General features: G+C 43.2%; 2 protein-coding genes across 3 annotated transcripts in view; both read left to right on the forward strand.

Annotated features, from left to right (window-relative positions):
- Window positions 1-54: 54 nt before the first annotated feature.
- spata4 (spermatogenesis associated 4) lies at window positions 55-3274 on the forward strand. The gene is made up of 6 exons (XM_064345172.1): window positions 55-482; window positions 656-785; window positions 1059-1177; window positions 1326-1546; window positions 2315-2413; window positions 2756-3274. The coding sequence occupies exons 1-6, from the start codon at window positions 382-384 to the stop codon at window positions 2878-2880; spliced, it is 795 nt and encodes a 264-aa protein (XP_064201242.1). The 5' UTR covers window positions 55-381; the 3' UTR covers window positions 2881-3274.
- Window positions 3275-4961: 1687 nt separating this feature from the next.
- The window catches only part of gpm6aa (glycoprotein M6Aa), a 35241-nt gene continuing 14419 nt past the window's right edge, over window positions 4962-25783 (forward strand). The window contains exon 1 of one of the 2 annotated variants that reach the window (XM_064345164.1): window positions 4962-5107. In XM_064345164.1, the coding sequence (XP_064201234.1) occupies window positions 5104-5107 (4 nt within the window). In that variant the 5' untranslated portion in view covers window positions 4962-5103. Of the gene's footprint in view, window positions 5108-13838; window positions 14278-25783 lie in introns of those variants that run through there. The other variant, XM_064345163.1, reaches the window with a different exon arrangement.

Here is a 25783-nt window from a genome sequence, read left to right on the forward strand (position 1 = left end):
TCAGGTCTGCTGCATTATATCATTCAGTAAAAAAAAGCGAAACGTGCAAAAGTAATCCACCTTGTCCTTGAACCTTCAAAACACAGCTTTCCACGGTGACAATACACGAAGCGAGACTCCTGTTTCCATGGTTTCGTAAACAATGGACGCCTGCTCCCCGTAGAGTGGGGACTCTGAATAGCATGTAGCTCGCTAGGTCGCTACTCAGAATCGAATTTATCGACAGACGTTCTGTGGGTGGGCTAAGATGAATTGATCCGTTGGATCTGTAGCTGGGCGACAACACGTGCGTTTTATTATTTTCTTTCTCTTTTATTTGTAAGCTCACAGCACAGCCTCATACTCGCAGTGCACACACACGGCATAACCCCCTTGCTAGCAATGGCTTACCCACAGCCTCTCAAGAAGACGGGAGTGCCACGAGAAGTTTTAAAGTGGTTGCAAAGTCTTGATTTGTCGCTTTCTACGAAGAACATCCGCAGGTGAGTAGCCTTGCTTGCTAGTACCTGGCTGGCAATTTCAGTAACCTAAGATAGACGACTTAGCTTCATTGTGTTTGAAAATACCATTAAGTGGGCCTAGTACAAGTGTGGTAGGCCTACTTTAGATTCTTAATAGCAAATATGCATCCAGTCGTATCCCTTTCATTCTGTAGAGACTTTTCCAATGGCTACCTTGTAGCAGAAATATTCTCCTGGTACTACCCAGAAGACTTTCCCAAGCACTCCTATGACAATGGAACATCGCTACCAACCAAACTGAGCAACTGGTCTCAGATTGAAAGGGTAAGCAATGGCATCGAACACAAAGGCTTATAAAATGCTGAATTGTCACTTGTTCTTGTCCTTTCAGAGTTTGTAAGCGAGCTATTTTAACACAGCACATATTCCCTGCAATTATATTAATAATTCAATAATAATAACAGCAATAATAATAACATTTTAAAAATAAAAAAATACAATATTAAACAAGGACAATGAAGGTGTGTGTGTGTGTGTGTTTGTGCATAGCTAGTACTTCATAGAAATAGTTTAATTTGTGCTATTTTGGTTTTTAAGTTCCTGTTGAAACAAAACATCATGCTACCTAAAGATGTGATTGACGGGACGATCCACTGTAAACCTGGAGCAGCAGAGCTCCTGATTCAAGACATTTACTCTCTACTGACCAACAGGCGGTACGTGATAAAGTCTATCACTCATCATCTCTGTAACAACCGTGAGCTTTTATTTTGTTTCTGTTAACACGATTAAAAGACGACTAAAAGTCTAAAATGTTGTCTAAGATGCCCATGCTAGCTGATCAACAGTTTTCTCTCTCCACAGCGTCAGAAGCCTCGGAGACGATGAGGTCGACTTCACCGATCGCTGTTACCAGGAGAACTTACCAATGGTGGCCCGGTCCACGGCTTCCAAAGCGATCAAGAACAACCTCCGTCTGAGCGAGGTGATTGCCGAGCCCAGTATCCACGCCAACAGGCGAAAGATCGAGGCCATCATCTTCGCGCATGTACGGCGGAGGCAGGCGGAGAGAGCCGAGGACCCCAGTGAGTTTCCCCGATCTGGTGCCCTGTGAGACGGACAAAACGAATGCTAATTTCCCTTAGACCGCGGTCAACTCCGGTCGTGTGCTGAAAATGGCGGGAATGTTAGGATTGTGTAAAGACGTTTAAAATGATCTGACACTTGAAATATATATATATTTTTAACACTTGACCTCTGTAAATGAGTATTTATAGCATTTTAAAAATATTATAAGGCAATAGAGTTCGCTCTTATTTATGTTATAGATGTGTGGCCGAAAGGGGTGGGTGGGAGCTGCTGTCACGTGGTCTCTTGTCTTCGAAATCCTGGGAATATTTCAGAACCTTGGACAGCGATAGCCTCACCGCGCAGACACACACACCTGAGAGTGATTCATAACACAGATGTTGCTTTTTTGTCTTTGTGTGGTAGAAAGAAATTGTAAATGATCAACTTTTTCCCTTTCTCTGCTGCAGAGACACAGCACCTTTAACTAAGAATGTTGTGTCTGCATTGACTCTTCGTTGTTTGTTTCTTCCCCCCCCACCCCTCCCCACAAACTGCCCTACATTATATATCCACAATGGAGGGATTGATGCAGCCCTCAGTCTCTTTACCGACTTTTCCTGCTTCCTGTCTTATCAGCTAGCTACCGGTGGCTATCCCTGTCACCACACCTCAATGTCCAAAGCCTACATTACAAAAAAGGAAAAAAAAAAACCCCTGAAAAGTATGTGAGTGGATTTTGACATCCAGTGACGTGCAGTTTCTCTCTCTTTGCTTTGTGGTAGAGCGCTTCAATGTGAAGCCCACACTGGGCGAGCTGGCTGTCAGACTGCCCCCTCCAGAACAGGGGTGGAAAGAGCCCTCATCGAGCAGGAGATCTGCGAGTAAGCTTTACCCCTGAATAAAGACGGAGGATGCATTTATTCAGGGTTCTGACCAAATCATCTCTGCAGTAAATGTCAATTCTATTTAATATTTGATTGTAATTAACGGATTAAACGTGTCCATTGCATTTATCCAAGAATTTCCACAGGAGTTAATAGTTCTTATAAACTTCAAAGTTTGTTTTGTATATATATATATATATATATATATATAAGAGGCCTATCTTGATTTTAAGTAGTCTTCAATATGAGCACTTCAGTCAACTAGGCAACATACCTGTGTGTGCTCTTTTGTTGCATTTTAATAACAATCCACTTTCCTCTCTGTTTTTTTCCCCAAAGAGATGTCTCCTGCCCCCAGCACAAGTAACACTATTGTTCAGTTCAAGGAGATTAACGTACGGCAGACAGATAAACCATCTGTGCTGTCCAACATTGACATGCCTTCGCAAATTAAAGGATTTTGAGGTTGATACATCAACACGATTCACAAAATAAACTTCACTTAGCAGTGTATTAGCAAATGTGGTCTTTTTTGTCTTTGTTTTTAAAACACAATGAAATTAAAAATATAAATCAAATCCACCTCACCTGGTACTGCGTAAAATACCTCCCTAAGGAGTAGTCATTTGTGGAAGAGGACTGAAACCCTAGATACTTCAGTGGGTTGGTCAGTTTAAATCCACTTGGATTGGTCAATGATGGATAGTTTAAGATGTTTGTTAATATCATACATTTATCAATCCTCAGGACTCCTGTATAGCTATTACACAGCCTTGAAAAGTTCAAAATGGATATTCTATATTTAAAAACAAATATTGGTTATCATTTAATAAACATGGAATATAAAGAAGCTGTTTGAACTGTGAAAAAAAATTAATTGATCTCTGCTCCTCCATTTTGAACGTGTTCGTCACAAAACACGATAACCTCAAAGGACCACCATAAAATGTCATCTCGTGTGATTTCTCATATTGAATAAATGAAATATCATAACCCAGTGCACCAAAAATATTTCCAGCCAACAGGTGGCGCCAGTGGAACGTGCGTTCACCTGCTGTGATTCAGGGCGTGTTCCGCAATGGCAGAACTGCGATCATTGCACGAAAATATGTAAAATATCCCCAGGCATTAAACTCGCAAATGTTAGGATAAATATGTACGTAATACATATTCATGCTGCTGCTGAATACGAGTTTCTATGTATCATTGTCTAGAATTTAGCACAGTTAGTTCAACTACTGCCACATAGTCGTTACACAATGGAAAAAAGACTAGATATGTCACTAGGAATGACAAGAATTACAGAACAACCGAGGGGGAACTGGAACTACGCCATTGTTAAAATATGATTTTCAAATATTGTAAATCTAGTAAAATAGTTCAATTGGTGAGTAATTATAAATATATACTGCTAAAATCGAACACAAAAACTAAATTAATAAAATAAAGTCACGTGCCTCGCCTGGTAATGATTATGACTTTTGGCTTCAACAGAATGCGCAATGAAATGACGCTGATTGGTCAAACTACGTTTTGATCAAGGTGTAGACAGTGTGTGCATGCTTGTGTGCATTTTGTCTACAGGCTAACATGTGTATTAACATTACATTCAGTAACCCATATTCTTCATAAGACCGCAGGAAAGACTGTATCGTCTCCTTGAATGCAATGGTATTCATGGATAAATTCATGGCTACGAATCCATGGTGGAGCAGCGGTCTTACTATCGATATGAAAACGTTTGAGATCCAAGCAGTTAAGGTGAAAATGCATAGAGTTCCGAATTAAATTAGATACTTGCATACGCCTACTTGCAAGCCAAAGAAATTGCACATAATTAGAACATTATTACTTATCGCTTGTCTGTAAGAATCAATTAGAAATGCAATGAAAAGGAAATTCCAAATTTAGGTCTAAATATAATGCGAATTTCAGTTGATTGAAACGCAATGGACAGTAGCATAATAGCGCATCGTTTTATGGCGCACAATTTATGGTTACGTTAAAAGAGGGTGACTACATGTAGCCTTACTCCCAACTACAATCAAAAGGAATCGCCCACATTTCATTCGGTTAGACTACATTTCAAAATCTCTGAACACTGAAGTAGAGCTAGTCGTGACGGTGGGGCAAACAATGTGTATGGTTAGCCTAATGCTGTTAATCAAATATTTATTTGTATCAATAGCAATGAAACAGTAAGATAATAATAAACCTGCATGGTTTAGCTAGTGGATGGTGCAATCAGGTAGCCTATTTCGGCAAACTTTTCTACATAATAAATTTGTCTAATTAAACCCAAATGAACTCGGCGTACGAAGTAGCCTACAATGGTATATAAAGTGTGGTTTAAAGATCAGCCATTATTCACGTAGTCCAAATCTGTAGATAATCATCTGAATAGTGAAATAAAAAAGTAAACAAATCGTACTAGCGAGGCTACTTTGACTACTTTGCAAAACTGACACATCACTTGTTTCTCGCATTTATTCAGTCACACACATAGAGGTCCGATTGTTCAGTAGGAGAGATGAATGGATGAATCCCGCCCGTTTCGGAGCTGAGTGACTTTCTCTTTATTCGAGATTGAATTTTATATTACTACCCATCTAAGCGCTGTATTCAAACGGACTAAATACACTGTTGCCAGGGAGACGTGACATTCTTTGAAGCATAAAAGACAGCTAATGGGTGAGTAGCCTGCGGCTAATAAAAGTTGTATAATGTATTAGCTAGGAACAATGTAGTTTTTCATGTTTTCGTTTATTCTACTTCACCAGGTTATACGTGGCTACTCTAAAGTGGCACGGAAACACATCATCACATCAAACACATCATGTATCATTCCAGTTCATGTGTGGGAACATTCAAAAACAAACAACAATTAAACCGAATAGATCATTCAACTGCATGACGAAACACCGTAGTCTGTTGATAAGGATTAGCTAAGCATTTAATGAGCCCTATCAGACTGAAAGCAGAAGGAACCACTGTCTGTCAAACTAGCTAGGAAGTGGATGAAACTGAAATAGACTACGCAGCAAAAAAGTTACACTCAATTTGCACGATTTCGAACTGTGTTGTACGATATCTTGTATCGACGCCTCTAGAGTACAGTGTATCGCAACAAGTAGTCTAATTGGGCTAGGAGAGGATAGCGCGGTTGACACATTGGGGCACTGGCTCTTTCCACTTAGGCTGGCATAGCCAATATGACTCTTGCAAAATATATGTATATATTAATCCAAACTTAGATTATTAGTCTATTTAAGATTATTAGTCTACTACAACTGTTATAATAACATTATTATTATAACTGAGGTAGGCCTAATTATTATCATGTCAATACTTCAGTTCTATGTGTCCCTGTTAGGATACCTGGGAACTAACACCACTGTATGCTGTAAAAGCACTGGATCTTTTTACAATTCCAATTATTTGGGGTGCGCCTGCCTGCTCAGGCTATGTTGGATCCCTGCTAACTGGATGGATGCTGGGGGTAAAAACATGTGCATGCCAACTAAATATTGGCCGATTATGTTTGAACTATCAACTCAAATTATAGGCCCATTATTTGGAAGTCTCTGATTTGTCACTTTTTGTCTCTGATAGTCTCACAAACCCATATAAGTCTATGTATGCTTACAGGATGAACTCTTTTTTTCTTTTCTTTTTAACCGTGTCAGAACCTCTTGTGGATGGAAACATTTTTGAAAACTGGAACATTGACAGGCTGAAGGGAATACATTCAAAGACAGGAAATGTGTTTTGTTTTTAATCTCCTTTGCAAATACGACCTTTAGCATAGTTAGAAACTGTTTTGTGACATGAATGACAATAGATTAGTTAAAAGAGCCACAGAGATATCAGGATGGGTCTCTGTTTGTAATAAACAAATTAATACTGTAGCCTACCTGTTGATCAAATAATTGATTCCCGAAACAAATACGGTAACACTGCTGTTGAAGCAGCAATGTAGTATTATAAAAGGTTATACAAAGCGAAAGTATTTTCCCCCTCAGGATCTTGCATTCACCCTTTTTATTCTCAATTTTCCGATATTACCGGACAGCAATTCTCTGTAGTTGGAAGCGACATTATGATTGGACTGAAACAGCGCCTGCTGAGGTCGTCCGTCATTCTGCCCTCGCTGTTTCCGTTTTCGCTTTCTTTGTAGCCTATTTTACGCGGAGCGTCAATCAAACGAAAAATGGGCTCATTATGCTCATACCGTGTGCCTCTGCCTGTTTTTTTTTTAGATGAGTTTCAGCAAACATTGTAGGATTTTTGCAGCTCAGCGTATTGTTTTCTTGAATTTCATTTCACAGGACCGCTTGTAGTGACCTTCTCGCTTGAAGCTTATTCTGCCCCTTTCAGGCAATGGTGTGAGCGATCATGTAGCCCGTTGATTTTAAATCACGATAAACATTTAGCGTGCATGCCTTCGATCAGTGTTATCAAACAGTGTCTGCTGTTTTTTTTTTTTTTGTTTGTTTGTTTTTTTGTGATTTCCTTTCAATCGGCAGAGAACGTAGGCCCCGGAAACAAGGTGTGCAGACTCTTTGCAGATCAATGGCTTGAATGAAGCGCTTATAAGTGCAGGAACACATACGTCACTGCACTTCAAATACGAGCGCACCAAAGCACATTCACAGTGACGGGGATTGTGACTTTTCGGGACACCAGCTGTATCTTTGGTTGTGACCTCAATCCAGAACCTCCATTGTTCTTAGCGGTTTCCACCGCGTGGAAGGAAAGAGTGGGTGCCCTTGAGTCTGGCTTCCCTTCAGAGGGAGCGTAGCTCTCACATGTCTCCAACAGACAGTCTACTGTGAGGCCTGCCTCCTTTGTGCAAACTTTGACTTGGCTGCTCAGTCATTTGCTCGCCTCCTAATCAGAACTCAGGCTTGAATTTATTAATGCAGCGCATGGCAGCCATACAACATGTGGAACACAAAAAACGAAATAAATAATAATTATATATATATATATATATATATATATATATATATATATATATATATACATTTTTTATATTTTTTTGCATTGTGCTTAGTTCAACAACTCTGTGGCATCCACGGGCCCCTGTTTGCGTTTTTAAATTAGATGACCATGTGTAACATGTCAGTCAGTGATGTACTACACTGACCTATTTGGCAGAAAAACTATCTCTGTTAAAAACCTACTGTTGGCAGTTGCAATGATATTACGAAAGTAATTCACTTGCAGATTTTTTTAATTGTTGCACATTAAATTATCATTGTATAGAGCTAGTGATGAATTTTTTACTGTTGATATTCGTGTAAGCATGTGATTGAGATTCATAGTATGAATGTGTTTAAGTGCGTATAATATCGCTTCTTACTGCGAGGCATTGAAGCACAACCGCCAAAAATGAAACACTTTATTTCTGTCCTTGAATATAGTATATACTCAATGGATTATTTTTGCAATGAACCAGTTCTGCAAAAATAAAGTCTTAGCTTTCCACCCCCACAAGAGCAGAGGTTACTGGTGAATGGTACAACAGGTACATTACATAAACAACTTCAAAGAATGATGTCTTTGTTGAGAAAGCAAGCATGTAGGAAAGGAAAATCAGTTTCTGTATATTCTGACTGAAGAAAGGTTCAGTCTTGACCTTTTCAGTCATGTTTCCAGCAAAACCGCTTCCCTTATGTGCATTTGATTGTGTGTAGCAGATTTACACAGCGCTGAATCTCTCCCTACATCTTCAGAGACCAGCATGAATTCACTCTGCTAGATCTCGGCATCTCGCTGTCATGCAGAAATGAATGGCTGTGTGGGCACGTGATCTCTCAGGGTTTTTTATTCTACCTCCGTACGCCTCTAATAATGCGCGGGAGACTGCAGGGGAACATTTGGAAATTTAGCGACTTTAATTGGCTTAAAGGACTCGGATGCGAATGTGAAAATTCGTCGTATCGTCGACGGCGGCGGCAGCAGCAATCTCAACATCTCAGCAGGAAGCCAGCGGCCGCCATCAGCTCCGCATGAAGAGCGCGCTGTATTGGTGGGAGTAATATTTTTCTGTTTAATCAACTGCCTCAAGATTCTGGGCTGACAAGCTGTCAACTCGCTGGAGCTGCAGGCAATAAAAATCATTTTTACTATATCTGTGGCAAAAGAGAGATGAAGCACGGGCTTCAGGGCTACAGGCAGACAATGGGTCACCGCTCGAGTGAAATATACGGAGGAATTCAGCTCAGGTTGTTACCCGAAGGCAATACAAATCCAGGAAATAAGTAGCGCAGAGTATGATGCGACTCCTTGAATGGTCTGTACTTGTGTCCTGTAGCTATCGTTAGCTATGCCCAAAATGTATCATGTTGCCTCAGTGTATGTATGGATGGTGGTTTTCAATTCACTGTTCCCCTCGTATTAGAGTACCTGATATTGCAAACAGTTTTGCTTCATGAAATTTCACTATTTATCATTGTACCCGCATCCTTTTTGTCAGTTGTTCTATGGCCTGAAAATTTTGAAAAATTTAAAGAACAATACTATGCAAACTTAACACCCGATCCCATGATTACATTTCAGCAATTTATAAAAGACAAACGCAAGGAAGAGAGAGGGGAGAAAACCATAATAATCATTTGACGCGTAAACATCGCTCTGATTTCACCTGCATGAGATGTTCTCTGACTTCTCTGAGTTTTTGAGATTGCAGCTGCAGTCCTTCGCAGATAAACGCTACTTTGCACTTGGCCTTGCGGGGATGCCATATAGCAGCGAGCCGCATGCACGTGCACTTCCTGCTGGAGATAAACCCCACCACTGCACTCCAGTTTTATCTGGGTTTGGATGGAAATGACCCTGCGGGGGAAGCTGTGGAAACAGGCGACAGGAAATCTGACGTGTTCTGTTGAGCAAGGAGGCCTCCGACCTCTCTGGAGCTTTTAAATGTCATTGAAACGTGTTTTTTTTTTTTTTTTTAGTTTTTAAATGTTTTTTTTGTGTATGTATCGATTTATTTATTGGGAATGAAATGTATAAAACAATTCTTATTCTTGTGCTTGAAAATAGAGAGTAGGAGGACCGGTGTTGCTCGTACTGTAGAGCCCATTGGGGCTTGTATGAGTGTGGGCCTCATCGTGGGCCTGGCTCAGATTTACTTTTAGAAAAACGCCGTGTGATCCAGATGCTTCTTTTCAGACCGCAGCCACAAGCAGCGCACATGTAGAGTGGGGGCGGAGGAGACCCAATCATACGAGTGCGCAGAGAGAGCGGTAGCCACGAACATCCGGATGGCTAACAGGAATCCCCCGAGCAATGAACACTGAACACATTTATCTCTTAGCTTATATATATATAGTAGCGCTTTTACCGAGCAAGCTACCCAGCTGCCCACCAGGCACAGATTTTTCAGATCAGAGTTTTAAACGGGCGCCCCGCTCCCAGGAAACACGAGGCTGGATAAAGGGCCATTCAGTCTTGCATTTACAGGCGACTCTCTATCTTGCGTCTCACATTTTAATTGTGATTTTATTCCCGATCCCTGATCTTCCTTATTGATCTCTGCCAGAGACGAGGCGTGAAGGGGAATTACATCAAATGTCTGGTCGTCACCCCACAGCCTAATCCCAGGTTTAGACAGCCCTGTGTGTCTGTGCCTTTGTTCTGTTTCCTTAAATATTACATGAAGCCAATTAAAGATTCGACCGAGTCCTGAATTGCTCCCGAATCCACCACCCCCCCCCCACCCCCCACCTTACCCCCCTGCCATTGAACTGTAGCAGACTGACTTGGCTGGGACTGAACCTTTTGGGGGGTGTGACTCTGTAGCCCATGAATAATCCTCTGAATTTTAAAGTGCTCATTTACTCAGTTGTAGTCCTGGCTAGTGTCCATGTTTTCAGTGTGGGAAAAAAAGAGCAGGATCCATCAGACAGGATTATTCCCAAAAAAAATGTATTCTGCTTGCTGCACAACAAGCAGTTCTGAGATTATTCAAGACTGGAATACAACCATGTTAATTATGATGGAGGTACTACGTCTACAGACTGATGTGTGCAGGCAATATAACCAAGAGAAGATATTCACTCAACGGTGGAGAGATCTTGAAGAAGGACTTGTATATTAAGAATCTGATTGCGGGATTTGATGAAATGAAGTAGGTGATGAAGCATGGAATTCTGCAGCCTTCTCAGCCAATGCCATTTAACCCTGAATGAACTTCACATGAATAGTCATGTGTGCTGTTTTTACCGCTTACGATAATCCTGGATCATCCATAACAGCCAATATCATCAGTGCAATCTGTCAGAATATACAGCAAGAGGGACACACGCCTGGGATCACATTACAGCTCATTTCATTTCCTTATATTTCGTTGGCAAATGGTGTTAGTTGCCATGGTAGCCAGCGCGACTGTAACGAAGCAACCAGTAGCCAGTAGCAAGCTTGCTTTTGCTTTAATTATTTGGCTGCTTCCGGTCAAAGATCGCAGCATCTCCAGCAAAATCCAGCCAGGCGTCATATTGACACCGTTTCCGTCTCCGTGGATACATCCAGTATTTATTGCCGAATTCATTTTCAGGCACTGCCAGTTTTTCAAACACTCCTGCACATGGTAGACACCAAAATCTGGCGAAACGGTGTACATTCCCCCATACCCGTCCGCGTAGAGAGGAGGGCGGGCAGCTGGACTCTCACTGAAGACTCGTAACCAGCCACAGGCGATCCAGCAGGAAGCTAAGGATTCCCCAGCCGAACTCATCATCGACATCATCATCATCATCAGCAATGGCAGGGCGTGCCTCAGCAGTGTTAGCTAGGCCGGGGGGCCGGGGGGTGGGGGGGTGGGGGGATTCTGCGTCACACACAGTACAGTGCAGAGCCTGGCCTCTGAAGCTGTTTCCTACATAACTGTACATGTCACATGACCTAATTATGATATCAGGACTGGAAAAAAAGTCTGATTTATCATAACATCCCCAGTTATAACTATGGATGGGAACAAATTTAAAACCTTTTTAACATTAACAACTACACAGAAAAAATTATAAATCGCTAATAGCTAGCTGTGAAAAGCCAGGGTCAGTACCAACTAAATGCCAGTTTTTTGTTTCCGTTATTAGTTGTTCCCCAGTTGATTGTAGTACAGCATTTGATCTTTTAAAATTCTAGTCCCGTATGCAGTAGCCATGTTTTTTTTTGTTTGTTTGTTTATTTCCTGAAAGCTATATACAGTAACATAACATAATGACGAGAACAGACCATTCAGCCCAACAATGCCTGCCAAGTAGATCACAATACAATGAAAGGTCACTGCTGTACCAAAGCAGTGGTGTTCAGTTCGTGTCAGTCCTCGGAGAAAATAAGAGTTGTGCTTTCATCTCTGAGAGATCAAGATCTGGGACGTTATGAACAGACGTGTTTACACAGGCAGGTGGGACGGGTGTCACATTTTTTGGCCGGATGAGAGGACAGCATCACTCTCCTTAAAAACAGAGCTGTAAATCATGTACACACTGCTATTACATAGTCATACCTGTAAAAGCTCTATGGGACCATATCATTAATAAAATATGTTGTAGTCCCCGATGTATAAGAACTATAAAACGTTTAGTCCCGGGATACTCAAATCTGGCTCTTGAATTAAAATCTGGCCCTGGTTTTCTTTCCTCCCAGGTAATTTACTGAACAGTTAGTGCTCCTGATTGGCCGGACCATTTTCACACCTGTTTTTCCCAGGTAAAAAGGAGGGTGGAAACCTTGAGCCCCGTGATTTGAGGAACAGGGCTTAAGTGTGAAATTGTGTTTGGCGCTTTGGATTTTGGTAAATGAAATGCAGAAGCACCTGCCGCACAGACAATTCGTTGTTAATCCCATTTTAAACTGTCAGGGGAATTGTGTGCTTGCTGGGTGGGAGTGAGATGTTTTTGTAGTAATGCACCATCAAGAGGAAAGCTGATCCAGCGTCTGTCTTTGTGAACGCCTTACATGTGCTGTGGGCTCAGCAGGATTAATGCTTTTATTAGTAAAGTATTAGTAAAAGCGTGTGCATCCCTCAGAGGACATTTTAGCTTAAATTGGAAATAAATAATTATTCTTTCTGCATAATTTTTTTTTTGTTTTCAAATTCCTCAAAAAAATTCTAATTCAATATTTTTGGACTTGTGATCACAAGAGGATCACACATCTACGAGTTGTGCATAATCAGGATGCATGTTTCAGAAGTGTAATATCTGGGGAGCGCCTGACCTGTAGCTGCATTACAGAGGGTCTGTGTGAACAGGAAGTCTCATGCATCAGATGGATCAGATGAGAGATGCCCACATTTGGGTGATGCTCACATGCCACACCCAAAAAATATCTATTTCAGTGACAATGGCTGGCTTTCAGTGGCTTAGAGAGTGATGTGAAACGTGAATGTGGCAAAATTGCAACTTTTTTTCTTTTAAAAGGAAAGCGGATCTTTACAGGTGGGTTTGTAATGCAGCTGGCTTATGGCAACGTCCCACTCAACACATGCTATCTCTCTCTTCCTCTCGCCCTGTGTGTGTGTGTGTGTGTGTGTGTGTGTCTGCGTGCGGTTTTGTTTTCCTTTTATCATGAAAGTGCCTTTGATCTCCTCTGCAGTAATTTCACTTCTGCATTAACGGCAAGCTGCGATTCTGGAGAGGTATCCAAACGGCCGTGTCTGTGGACCTCTGCTGTCGCCAGGCTTTGTGTGCCGCTGGGTCCCTGTGACTGCTCCTCCCTGTGATGTTTTCCCTCTCAAAAAACACTCTGCCTCCGTATGACGTTCCCACACACAGGCGTGGTGTGAGGGACCTTTTTCCTCTCCCTGCTTCTGATTACCGAGCCTTCGTTAATCACCGCGTCACGTTTTCTATTCAATTTATGCCCTTTATTATCACCACTCCTGTCAATGTTGCCGTCGGTTGGTGTGCATAGCGTATGACTGAGATGAAAAATGTAATTAAAATGTGTCTGATGCTTCATTTCTGCCCAAGAGTTTGAACAATTTTTATTTTATTTTTTTTAACAGAAAATCCCCTGGGGATAGTGGTGAGCGGGTGTGGCTGTAATGCTGTAAACACAAAACAGGCAATACATTTGTCTTCAGTGAGCAGACTTCACCTGCCAAATGTGCTATAAGCCATTAGTAACTGCCTTAAAATTGTATTTCATATTAAAAGAATGAGCTCATCATGAGGAGACCACAGTTACTCTTCTATATTTGTGGATCCTTGGATTATAGATGTGTGTCTTAACATGCATGTGTAAACTCCATTTTAGAAATATGTAAATACATATATGCATATATGCATTTCACCCCCATTTCCCCCCAGTTGGTGAGAGTCAGTTAATGCAGCAGAGCACAGCCAGGGGCTTATGGGATTTTCCATTTTGAGGGAAAGAGGGGGAACGTGAGTCGCACCCACCCACCCATCTGTTCTCAGTGTGAGGGGCTGTTTTCAGCGCGCGGCGTCTGTTCCACCACAAGCCTCTGTCTGTATTTCCAAACACCTGCATTGCCCGCGCGCGTTTGAGTGGCTGCTCTCGTCTCACCGCGGACAGCGGAGTTCAGTGGAGTGGGGGAATTTATTTCAGAGCGTCGCGCGGCCGCGGCTTACAATGGACAGTATTGAGAAGAAGCATTGATGATCTTCACGGAGCGACTCATTTGAATGAAATAAGATTTGACAGGCGGTCTCGAGGCTGAGTCGGGAGTAAGTGAGTCTGCGAGCGGAGCTCGGAGGTCTTTCCTAAACCACTGCTGCTGTCCCCGAGGAGACAATAAAAACGCTTTTAATCATTTTACTGGAGGCTTGAATTAAACCAAGCAAGAATGGAGGAAGACTTGGACGAGGGGCAGACACAAAAAGGTATTGCTAGTTCCTTTTATTATTTTATTAATTATTTATTTTTTTATTTGCTAATGCAAACATGTTTCTTTGTGTGAGCCAGTGGTCAGACTTGACTCTGAGAGCTGCAGAGATCTTTTTTGTACAAGCGGCGTGGGAAATAAACGACTAACGGCGCATAATGTTTTAATTAGCAATTAGCAGCGTTCGTGAAGCAGCATCCTCGCGTATTCTCACACAGTGAGAGTCTAAGCTGCAAGGCTGCCTCGGCTGCAGAGTCCAGCGTGGATGAGAGAGCCGTCTTTGTTTTCCCTCGTCTTTCCCTCGTTTAGTTCATGCTCTCTCACACTTGCCTTGACAGGTCAGGGGATGCTGAAGTAATGCGAACGCTCCACTTTTCTTCCCTGTGCTTATCGTAACAAAGGGGCTATTACTTTCAAATCAGAAACCCCATTGAACCTGATTGCTGGTTGATTTGTGAAGGGGGGGCGTATTTGCTCATACGTGCGCTTGTAAGTGTTGCTTGGTTTCCAGAAAAGCATTTAACAGTTGAGACTGGAGCAATGCTGGGGAAATATTTACGCTAATATTTATGTACCGGACCACAATTTCAAAAACTGTCAGTTTTATTTGTATTTTAGACCATCATCTTCTCTCTCTCTCACTCTCTCTGTCTCTCTCAAGCTCACATATGCACACACACATACCACACACATGCACGCACACACCCACGCACACACATGCACGCGCGCACACACAAACACACACGCAGACAAACACACACACACAATTCGCTTCCATTTTAGCAACACCAGAATCCTTCTCCCTCCTCCCACACACCCAGTCTCTATTCCTGCAGAGTAACTGTCATCTTCTACATATCTGTGATCTCTCCCACCCTAAATGAGATCATTACGTTCTGCTAAGGCAGGGAACAGAACCAAGATGGTTACCATAGCATGAAAACCGGTTACAGAGGAGTGTCTTTATTACCTGCTTCTAATTGTGAAATGCTGCTAATCAAGTAATTGTTGTCTTATCTCTTCAGCAGAAAAAAAACAGTGTTGCTTTAAGTAGAAAGTATTTAATTTCAATCGACAGGGGAAACGAATTTAAACCCCAAAGATATTCACTGGTATTTTTTAATACCCTCATTTTTTTTAAAAAAAAGGCATTATATAGTACATCCTTCATTTGTTTGGTGTCATGGTTCAGTGGATACAAACTGGTCTTTGACTTGTGTTGGCACAGTTGGTACAGTGTCCAGTGTCACAGCTAGCTTTGGGAATGTAGAATCTTATATTGAAGTGTGAATTTGGGCATTAGCATGGACTGTAAATGCACATACAACTAATAGCGTTCTTGCACATAATTTTTTTTTTCTGACTAATGTTCTCGTCAGATGAAATTCGAATGAGCCGACAGCTCGGAGCGTATGCGTAAAAACCGCGAGTGCGCCGAGGGAATGAGAGTGATTCATTTTGTGGCCGCTGGTCTTCAGCCTTCCCACTCGGGTGACCACAGTTTGAAGCAAACTCACGTCAATAGCGCACTTGTCAATAGCCTGACGGTAGTGTAGATGCGCTGCGAAGTGACACGGCACAGCAGATGTTTTATCTCAGCGACGCTTTGCAAAGATACAGCAGGAAAGAACCACGGCTAAAATGGAATCTGTGGCGCTTCCCCCCCCCCCCCTTTCTCTCTCTCTCTCTCTCTATATATATATATATATATATTACGCCGTGTGAGGAAACGTGAGCCGCTGCCTGTAATGGTGGCTGTTCCCAGAGAAGCGCAGAGCTCACCATTAGCCGCTTAGCTCTCCCCTCAGGCAAGAATGTGGCTCCCTGGAACACCACTCGCCCATAAAGCCTTTATACGCGACAAATAAAACATTCATCTTCAGCAGATGGCAGAATGTTCCAGATTATTTTTTTCCCTTTTTTAGTGGATTATCATGCTGATGAGTTGTTGTCAGAGACTCAGCTGTGAAGAAGGGCAGCATTGAACAGTCTCATTATGAGGTTATATAGCAGAAAACTAATGAACAAATGGAGAGTAAAATGTTTATGGTAAGTATGGTAATTATGGTGGTGAAGATGATAAAAAATGATTATGATGATGATGATACTTACATGACTTCTATAGTTCAAAATGTGAACGTATGAAGCAATAATTGGTTAATAAAGCATTTTATTTTGGGAACAGTCGACCAGCTTCTTTAAATGGAAACAATGCACTGGTTCCCATGGTTTCCTTAAAAGGAAACTATGCACTTCCTTGGCAAGAGAGCAGTCAGTATCCTCCCTTAGCAGTGGAGCTTTAGATGAAATCTATGAATCTCCATGTTGTCCTGTAATTGAGGTCGATCATATCATCTGTCTGGAGGGGCTAACAGTACGACGCCTGCTTTATTAAAGCCAAGGAAGAGCAGTAATTCACTGGGGGCCCAGTCAGCCCCCAGTTTGTGCTGCTGGAAGATGGGGTGGGCTTGGGTGGGCTTGGGGGGTGGGGGCACCCAGTCTTTTTCTGGGGACATTTGTAATGAACAGCAAATTGCACTCTACTCTGAAGAGCAGACAGCCGTCTGGTTACAATGCAAACTGAAAGCAGTGCAGCCTCGTTCACTGCCAACCAGCGTGCACGTTACACATGTAGCGGTTAGCGCTTGAGTCATGGCGGAGCCTGGCTTGCCCTATTACCCAAAGGGATAATTGTCAGGGCTAACGTATTGCATCTCGGTTTGCACCTCATGAATGCTGATTGCGCGAGGTTACGTGTGGCGTCCAGAGTGGCGATAAATATTCTCACGGTGGTTACCAGTGCATTGTGGGCCGGTATCCAGTGGCATATCGTTAAATCACCGGTGACAGCTTAATCAAGATTGAGATTACATCTGCACCTTGACCCTCCTGGTATAAGCTGCTTTTACGGCTTTGTGAATGCCGTAGGGGCCAGTGGGGGTCAGCCCTGGGGGAAGGTTTAAAATGTGCCAAGTCTGTGTGTTCTGACGGGTAAAGTATCACTGGTATGTTTTTGACAAAGAAGCATCATATCCCTCATGTATTTCAGATGAGATACAATAAGGAAATTGTTGGAGGATAAAATGATGCCAAAACACCTAAAAACTCTTTGTGAGAGACACTATGATTGATCAAACGTGGTTCAATGGATGATGTCAGCTGTACTCTTCATGGTCATATCAACATGCAACCAGTTAAATGTAGCGATCTTAGGAGTCCTGCTCAAGATTGATGACTTTTCAGTAGTTAATCTGAGCATTTCCCAACCAACCATAGAATGCCCTGCAAATCAAAACAGCCTCTGCTCTGCAGAAGAGATCAATGCTCGGTGCTTACGAGCAGTTGGTACTGCTAATGCATCATCTTATCCCACTACACCATCTTTGATCAAGAACAAGTACAATGCTTTATTATTTCACACGCACACTGTTAAAAATCTGATATTAGCCACATCCCAGGGCAAGCTAGATACAAATGACTGTGCTTTAAATTCTGTTCACATGTGCTGGGCTTGACTGGTAGACCTTGAAATCATTTTTTAGAGTGAACGGTAGAACACCTGATGTAAATGCCATTCCCCATTCAGCACAGCCTTTGAAGCTGAATCTTTATAATTCCATCAGGAGGAGGAAACAGGAAAAAAGAAACAACGATTTGCAGAAAGAGGAAAATACAGTAGAATTATATCGTGATATGATTTAAATTATTCAAAAGATTTCTCCCCCTTGGGTGATCATTAATGATGCAATTGATTAGCATGTATTTAATATCTGAAACCCCAACCCAATATTGATCACCATTCCAAATCATGACTTTTGGAACCCGCTGATATTTTAATAGAAGTGGGCCACTGTTGCTAATGGGCCTGGCTTTCTGGTCTGGTTGAGTCATTGAAGCCTGAAAGAGTGGGAGACTCCCATGGAGTCATTATGATGGTTTTAGTCTTGAACCCTGAGTGGTACTGCCAGCCTTCACTGATACCATCACCTCTCCCCGTCAGTGTACTGCACTCAGTCGTATCACTACAGATTTAATCCAGACAAATAGGCTGGAGGAAAATTTACAAAATCCAAAAAAAACTTCTGAGGTCTGTAAACCACACATTACTTTTCAGCACTCTACGTCTTTTGAAAGCCATATTGGCACAGTGTGCAAATCAGCCGCTTGGTAGCTTTGCGGTGGAACACTGACCACGTTCCTCTGGCTTTCTGGGCCTCTTGATGTGGACAGGCCGTCTGATGGATATTCACGTGTAAAAAAAAGGACCTGGTCAGGGCTGCGGTTAACGATGCTATTATTCACACGACCAAGACGGTCCACTGATCCCCTGCACAATGTGCGCCTTTATAGCCCAGATCAGACGTGTCATCCGTAACCAGCAGAGACAAATAGGAGCACATGCAGTGGTGAATAAACTCCATACTATGCTCTATAAAATTTCCCTTTTAATGCAAAAGAAAAATAACCTGATTTATTGACCGGTGAATGTAGTTAATTGTTTGAACCCTGTGAAGAGTGGGTTTTTTGGAATTAAAAAAAAAAAAACTTTGAAGTCAGCGTTCTAGAACTCCATTGCTTTCAATTACCATCCAGTGAATGACATCAGCTTTAGAATGTTCAGTTAAAAACATTCTATTCCCATAAAGGGTTAATGGCTGACAGATTTATTTTGGTTGCGCCCCAGTCTGCTCCCTCCCTGACTGTCTAGTTTATGCTAATGAGACATGCACTTCCCCCCCTCCCTCCGGGGTATCAGCCAGTCTGCCCCTGATGAAGGCGAGATGCCCTGCTGGTGCAGAGGTCCCTGCCAAGCTCTCCCCCAGCGTCTTATCTGACTGCTTACAAAAATAATCTGTCAACACCTTTTCCAAACTTCACTTTGTCTTCCCACAAAAGAGCCACAAACCGCAGAGACAACTTCAGAATTGCTTTCATCTCCCTTAGCTTCCTTTAATCGTTAGTCAGTGCACTGATTTCAAAATGTCATACTCAAGGGTTTTTCATCTTTTGTGGATACTAGATACTGCACATACCTGTCAGGTAGGCACTGCACTACCTTATGCACCATATTATCATAGCCTTCAGAAGCTAGACTCCCAGTTGAAAGCTTTAAGGTGAAAGATCGCAAATGTGCAATTAGAATGTTCTTAACGGAACATCCTAATGCTGATGCAATAATCACTACTGGCAACTGAAAGCAACAGAGTTCTAGAACACTGCCTTAGAATTTTGAAGGTAAAAAAAAACATTCCATGAAACCTACCCTTCAGGGTTAAACCCAGGCAGAGCCAGAGACGATGACTCATAGTGCTGCCAGCATCCCTGTGTGCGGTGCCAGGAGCGCTCTTCCCACACAGTCTACCCGGCTCCCAAACCCTCGCCTGCTCTCCCCACGGTCTACGAGGCTGGAGATCTGAGCTCCACACTGACCACGCTCTTAGCGTTCCAGCCAAACTGAGAGCCTCACCACAGTGGGATGGATGTAGCACGCCACTGAGAGGGGGTGACCAGCACCCCCCCCCCCCAATTCAGAGCATCTAAATCAGGCATCCAACCAACACACTCTCACCCCCCCAGCCTCCTTTTTTAACTCAGAGTGCCCCTGCTTCCATGTCTGTGTGCATTTTAAGCACAACTTGACAACGTCTTTTTAACGCTCTACAGTTTTCCACCCCTTAAATGTTCCATTTGCAGCTATTGACAGCTGTGTGTCGGCCTTTCGACAGTGGGTGTGCAGAAGCTTTCGGGATGCTTTGGTAATCTGGATTATCACAGGGCTCATTCTAAAGCTGTATTAACAGCACTGGACCACTGATATAACTCAGAGCAGGTCAAACCCTGCTCCCCCACAGCTGTCTGTTGCAGGTCCACTGCAAAAACAAAGAAAAAAAAAGTAAATCTTAAAAAACGTTTTAGTCTTATATTTAAGACTTAAAATCGTGTTTCTTTTGCATTTTTTGCTAAATTAGACAAAGGTTGCCAGTGAAGTGAGACAGTTTTACTCATTTTAAAATTTGTCAATGAGGTAGAAGACAGTTTCCCTTGTCAAGCAAGAAGTAACTTAGAACAGGCTAATATTTGTTACTTAAGATTAACTCTTATTACTAGACTAAAAACTTGTTAAGACCATTTGTACACGGTCTATGGTTAAGACAGTCTTTTTGCAGTGTCTGTGCAGTGTATCTACACTCTTCACTCACATTTCTCCTCTGCCACTTAGCCTCAGACATATCCACCATCCATATCCAGTCCAATTCAGGGGCGCTCACCACCAACCCACAGGACTTGTCTTATGCTTTCCTTACAACAGAGAGTTATTATGCAGACCATTGTTATCCAGCAGAGCAATTACATAACACAAACATTTTGATATATTGTTTGATTTCCCAGATGCGCTATAGTTTGGATGGGTACTCCAATATAAATAAAATATGCTTATGCAAACGGATGTGCAGTAATTCAGGTGTTTGCAGTATGTAAATAGTCTGCGGTTTATGAATGTAATTACGATATGGAGCTTCCCTGGATTGTGCTAAGCCATACATTTACTGCAATCTTTTCTTTCTTCTTTTTTTGCTGCAGCAGAATGACTCATTAGGCGAACACAGAAGCTTACAGTTCTGCCGATGTGGGAGTGGCTCGGGAGAAATAGATTTCTTTATTCAGAAATAGTTTTTAAAAAATTATTTTTAACTCCTGAAATGAGTGTCTGAGCTTCGAGACCTGGTCTCCAGTTGCGTTTCCCTAGAGCTTAATCTGTGTAATGTGTCTCATTCACTATTGCCCCATTGAATATGTTGACATACAGTAAGTGGGTCACTGCACTGAAGTACTCAGTCTATTCTCAGAATTTGCACCGTTGTTGGCATGGCAACTATACTGGTTGATTAAACATGCATCGAGAATCCAGGAGACTGTGGGTTATAAAAAAAAATTTTTTGAAACCTGCTCGCTTCAGCGAAAGGAGCTAAGTGTTCGCAAATGAATGCCACAAACAGTCATATAAACGGTTTCGCCATTGATCTGTCTTTGTTTCGCTGAATTTACTGTCTGTTTTCTTCCTTTGTTTGAAGAATGTTTGTTGGAGCTGGAGGGATTTAACGGAGCTCACCAGAGATCAAGGGTTTGTTAACCTTCCTGAAACCCTCCTGTCAAGATCCATTCAGAATAGTGTATATAGTGTATAATGTTTCTGTTGGAGTGAATTTACAACAAAAAATCTATTTATATCACTGGTCTAGCGGGCCACCTTCCTCTTCCGGAAGTAGACTTCAGCTAGCATCGTTCCATTTGACTTTCCCTAGACCTCAATACAGCCCTCCCCTTGTACACCCGCTGCTATTAAAGTGTGTGTACTTATGCAAAATCAGTGAGGGGACTGGGGATGCTTTTGTCTCTTTAATTACGCCTTTGCGATGCTTTTTTGTAATACGCCCAAGAAGTAACCATTAGATAATTGTGACCCCCTGAACCCTGTGTGGATTAAGGGAGGGGCTAATCTCTCTGTTGTCTGTATGACATGGCATAGACAGATGGGAAGAGGTGGGAGTGGAGAGGGAGGGGGGGTGGGGGCGGGGGTGAGGGCGGTGGCGGGGGGGGGGGGGGGGGGCGTTGGGGGAAGCTTCATCTCTTTGTCATCAGGAAGATGCCTTCTGTTGCCCGTACGATAATGCCGCTGATATTTAACCAAGACTTTATGCAGATTTGGGTCATGCCAAAATCAGTCGACTAAATAAATCTCTCTGCTTGTTTTTTTTGACTATGTCTACCGTGCATGCACAAAAAACACCGCAATCCTGCTGTTTATTATACCACAGCTTACTGTAGCTGTTTGAGCTCATGTTTGTCATGATACTGCTACAATATTCTTGGTTCATGAACACATACTGTTAGGAGTCTAATTCAGCTGAAGATGGCTAAAGTCCAGTACATACACGTTTTAACATTTATCAATAAAATTAGCTGAATTTGTAATTCAGTTGTGTAACACTTCGGATCGCCATAGTTGCCGAACACGTATTTCTTCTAAGCTCCTTGTTGACAGACTGTCGGTGAGAACAGCCTCCATCTCGTGGGAACGACGTGTGATTTCGCCCTAATTGAGACGGGAAATTAAAACAGGAGATTGAGTCTGTGTCTGCGCGTGCAAATCCGCTCCTTTCCGCCATCGTGCCCGCGACTCCACCGAAGCAACGGCAGGCCATCGCGCCTCATCGAGTCATCATCGCGGCCAATGGAAAGAGCGCATTCGGGGTCAGCTGACGCGTCTTTAGACAGACAAATCCATTCATGTTTAGTCTTGCTGAGGACGGTAATGCAGACGAGGGGTGCCGGTTAAATTATTTATGGACATGGCGGCCGTTTCTGCACAGGACCTGCTGATGCTAAATAATACATGGAGCAGGTCCCTGTGTCCCTGCATTCAGCTCAGCATACTGTACGTCAGTAACTGACAGTGTATTTACAATCCTGGGAACAGTTTAAGTGTAGTGACAGGTGACGATTTAAGACCAAGAAAGGTGACGTGCTGGCAGGTGAGGTATTTGCCTGCTTGTGCCTCTTGAGAACGGCTCCAGAGACTGACAGAGAGGGAGTGCATTCACTGCAATGCTGAGAGTGCATTAGAGTCTGACTGATTGTTGAATGGCAAGACACTGATGACACTTTAGTATAATTATGTACGGTAAATGGTGGAAAGAACACATTTCCCAAAATCTCTGTGTGCATTGTGAGCTAATGTGGTCCATGTACTTATTGTTATAGTGCACTAATGCGTGGTAATTGTTATCGCAGTAGATTTCTCTCTCCTCGTAATGCTGTGGTAATCGAGTCCCACCTATGGACCCAGGGTGCTGGAATAATTTCAGAAGTACAGGATAGAAACACAGAAGAAAGATTACACCGGGACTCTTGACCCACTGTTGACTACAGTCAGAAGTGCCTCTGCCACAGGCTCTTACTGTAAGGCAGAAGGGAAAGCATGCCCATTCAATAATATGGATAGAGACCCATGGAAAACTAGTCACCGATCTAGTCATTGCGCCCGACTATTGCATAGCAAGAATATCAAGTCAATATCGAGTTGTGGGGTATCAAAAGTAGAGCACTGTCCATACTTTTCTTTACTCTTGTCAGTCTCACCTCAGATATGATACCACTGAAACTGGACCAGTCCACTCTTTTTAAAAAAAAAAAAAAAAAAAAAAAACAAGGGCCACAACTGGTGTTTTGTGAAATGCCCTGGAAGTAGTGGGGTATCTGCAGAGCAGGAGGTGGGGTGGGGGGGAGGGGGGTGGGGCGGCGCCTCTGACACCCGCCGGGCGACATTTGACAGCTGCCCGCCGCGGCGCTTCTTCAGAGAGCAGCGCGCCGTGAGCGCTCCCCTCGAGTGGCTCCCCCCCCCTCGCCCTCGCTGCCCCCCCTCGCCACTCTACCCACCCACCTCCCCGCTCGCCGCTCTGCCTGGACGCTGCCCACTGCCCCAGGAAGCCCTGCAGCTCCTTCATTCTGACGAGCCTGTTGCTGTTTCATCTGGTGGCTGTGTTCAGTGTGGTGAGCACATCGCTCTTTCATCTCGCGGCTGTGTTCAGTGTGGTGAGCACATCGCTCTTTCATCTCGTGGCTGTGTTCAGTGTGGTGAGCACATCGCTCTTTCATCTCGTGGCTGTGTTCAGTGTGGTGAGCCAGTTGCTCTTTCATCTCGTGGCTGTGTTCAGTGTGGTGAGCACATCTCTCTTTCATCTCGTGGCTGTGTTCAGTGTGGTGAGCACATCGCTCTTTCATCTCGTGGCTGTGTTCAGTGTGGTGAGCACATCGCTCGTTCATCTCGTGGCTGTGTTCAGTGTGGTGAGCCTTAGCTCTTTCATCTCGTGGCTGTGTTCAGTGTGGTGAGCACATCGCTCTTTCATCTCGTGGCTGTGTTCAGTGTGGTGAGCACATCTCTCTTTCATCTCGTGGCTGTGTTCAGTGTGGTGAGCCTTAGCTCTTTCATCTCGTGGCTGTGTTCAGTGTGGCACGTCTCTGTGTGACGAGCCTGTTGCCCTTTCATCTCGCGGCTGTGTTCAGTGTGGTGAGCCTTAGCTCTTTCATCTCGTGGCTGTGTTCAGTGTGGTGAGCCCGTTGCTCTTTCATCTCGTGGCTGTGTTCAGTGTGGTGAGCACATCGCTGTTTCATCTCGTGGCTGTGTTCAGTGTGGTGAGCCTTAGCTCTTTCATCTTGTGGCTGTGTTCAGTGTAGTGAGCCTTAGCTCTTTCACTCGTGGCTGTGTTCAGTGTGCCACTTCTCTGTCTGACGAACGCTCGGGCTTTTATGAATTAAGTTAATTTGCAGAGATGACAGCCGGGGAAAAAAATAAATAAATACTGCTGTGTCTACAAAGAAAGTGCATTCATGCATGGGTCTGTGTGTAATCAAGACATTGTAAATAATGTTGAATACAATTTCCTTAACCCTTTAAGGCAGGGCTGCCCGATCCTGTTCCTGGAGATCTACCGACCTGTAGATTCTCACTCCAGCCCTAACAAAGCACAGCTCATTCAACAGCTTTGAGATCTCGTTGAGTTGCTAATTGGTGTGCCCAATTCAGGTTGAAATGAAAACCTACAGGACGGTAGATCTCCAGGAACAGGGTTGGGCAGCCCTGCTTCAAGGTGTAAGATCACAAATATGTGATTAGAATGTTCATTATCGAACCTGAATGTTCATTTTCGAACCTGTGTTTTGTAGTTGTCCATGACCATGAAATGCACTTTTGTACGTCGCTTTGGATGAAAGCGTCTGCCAAATAAATGTAATGTTCTTAACTGAACATTCTAATGCTGATGTAACAATCACTACTGTTCTAGAACACTGACTAAAGAACATTCCAAAGAGCCTAGTCTTCAAAGGGTTAAGTAAAAATGAGGGCCCCTCCACGGAATTTCACACTGCTGCAAAAATGTGACGTCTAACCTTTTGAAAGCTGGTGCAGCCTGCAGTAACTCGGGATAGCCCAAGAAAAACCGACGGGTCGTGTCAAGATGTAATTAAGATAATGAGCCGAGCCAGATAGAAGTGGCTTATGAGGACATTTGGAATCCTTTCGAGCTGTTATGTTCCCGTCTGTGGAAGCCTAAGGGACGGGCATGCCCATGGCCGTAAATCAGAGCGCAGGCAGGCCGCAATGGCCCGCGAAGATGAAGATGAAGAGGAAGGGCAAGCCGCTCTGGCGGGAGACGAATACCGCCGTGCCACGTTGCACCGCGTACGTTTTTTAAATAAGGGATCAGCGGGTCCTGTGCACATGAAATTTGGGAACCACTGGCCTCATCCGTCCAGCTGCATTCTGGACCCTTAACAGCTCCCAAAATCATGTGGCCTGTCCAACCAGCATGGCTTCACTGTTTGGTCTGCTTTGCTTTGTAGGTAGAGATGCCTTATGCGTGGAAGTAAACATCACAAAGTATTTTTTTCCCCCCAAACTCGCAATATCACACCCCTCGTCTGTCCCAGACGAGAAAGCTATT

This window comes from Anguilla rostrata, chromosome 7 (assembly GCF_018555375.3).
Source record: "Anguilla rostrata isolate EN2019 chromosome 7, ASM1855537v3, whole genome shotgun sequence".
NCBI lineage: Eukaryota > Metazoa > Chordata > Actinopteri > Anguilliformes > Anguillidae > Anguilla > Anguilla rostrata.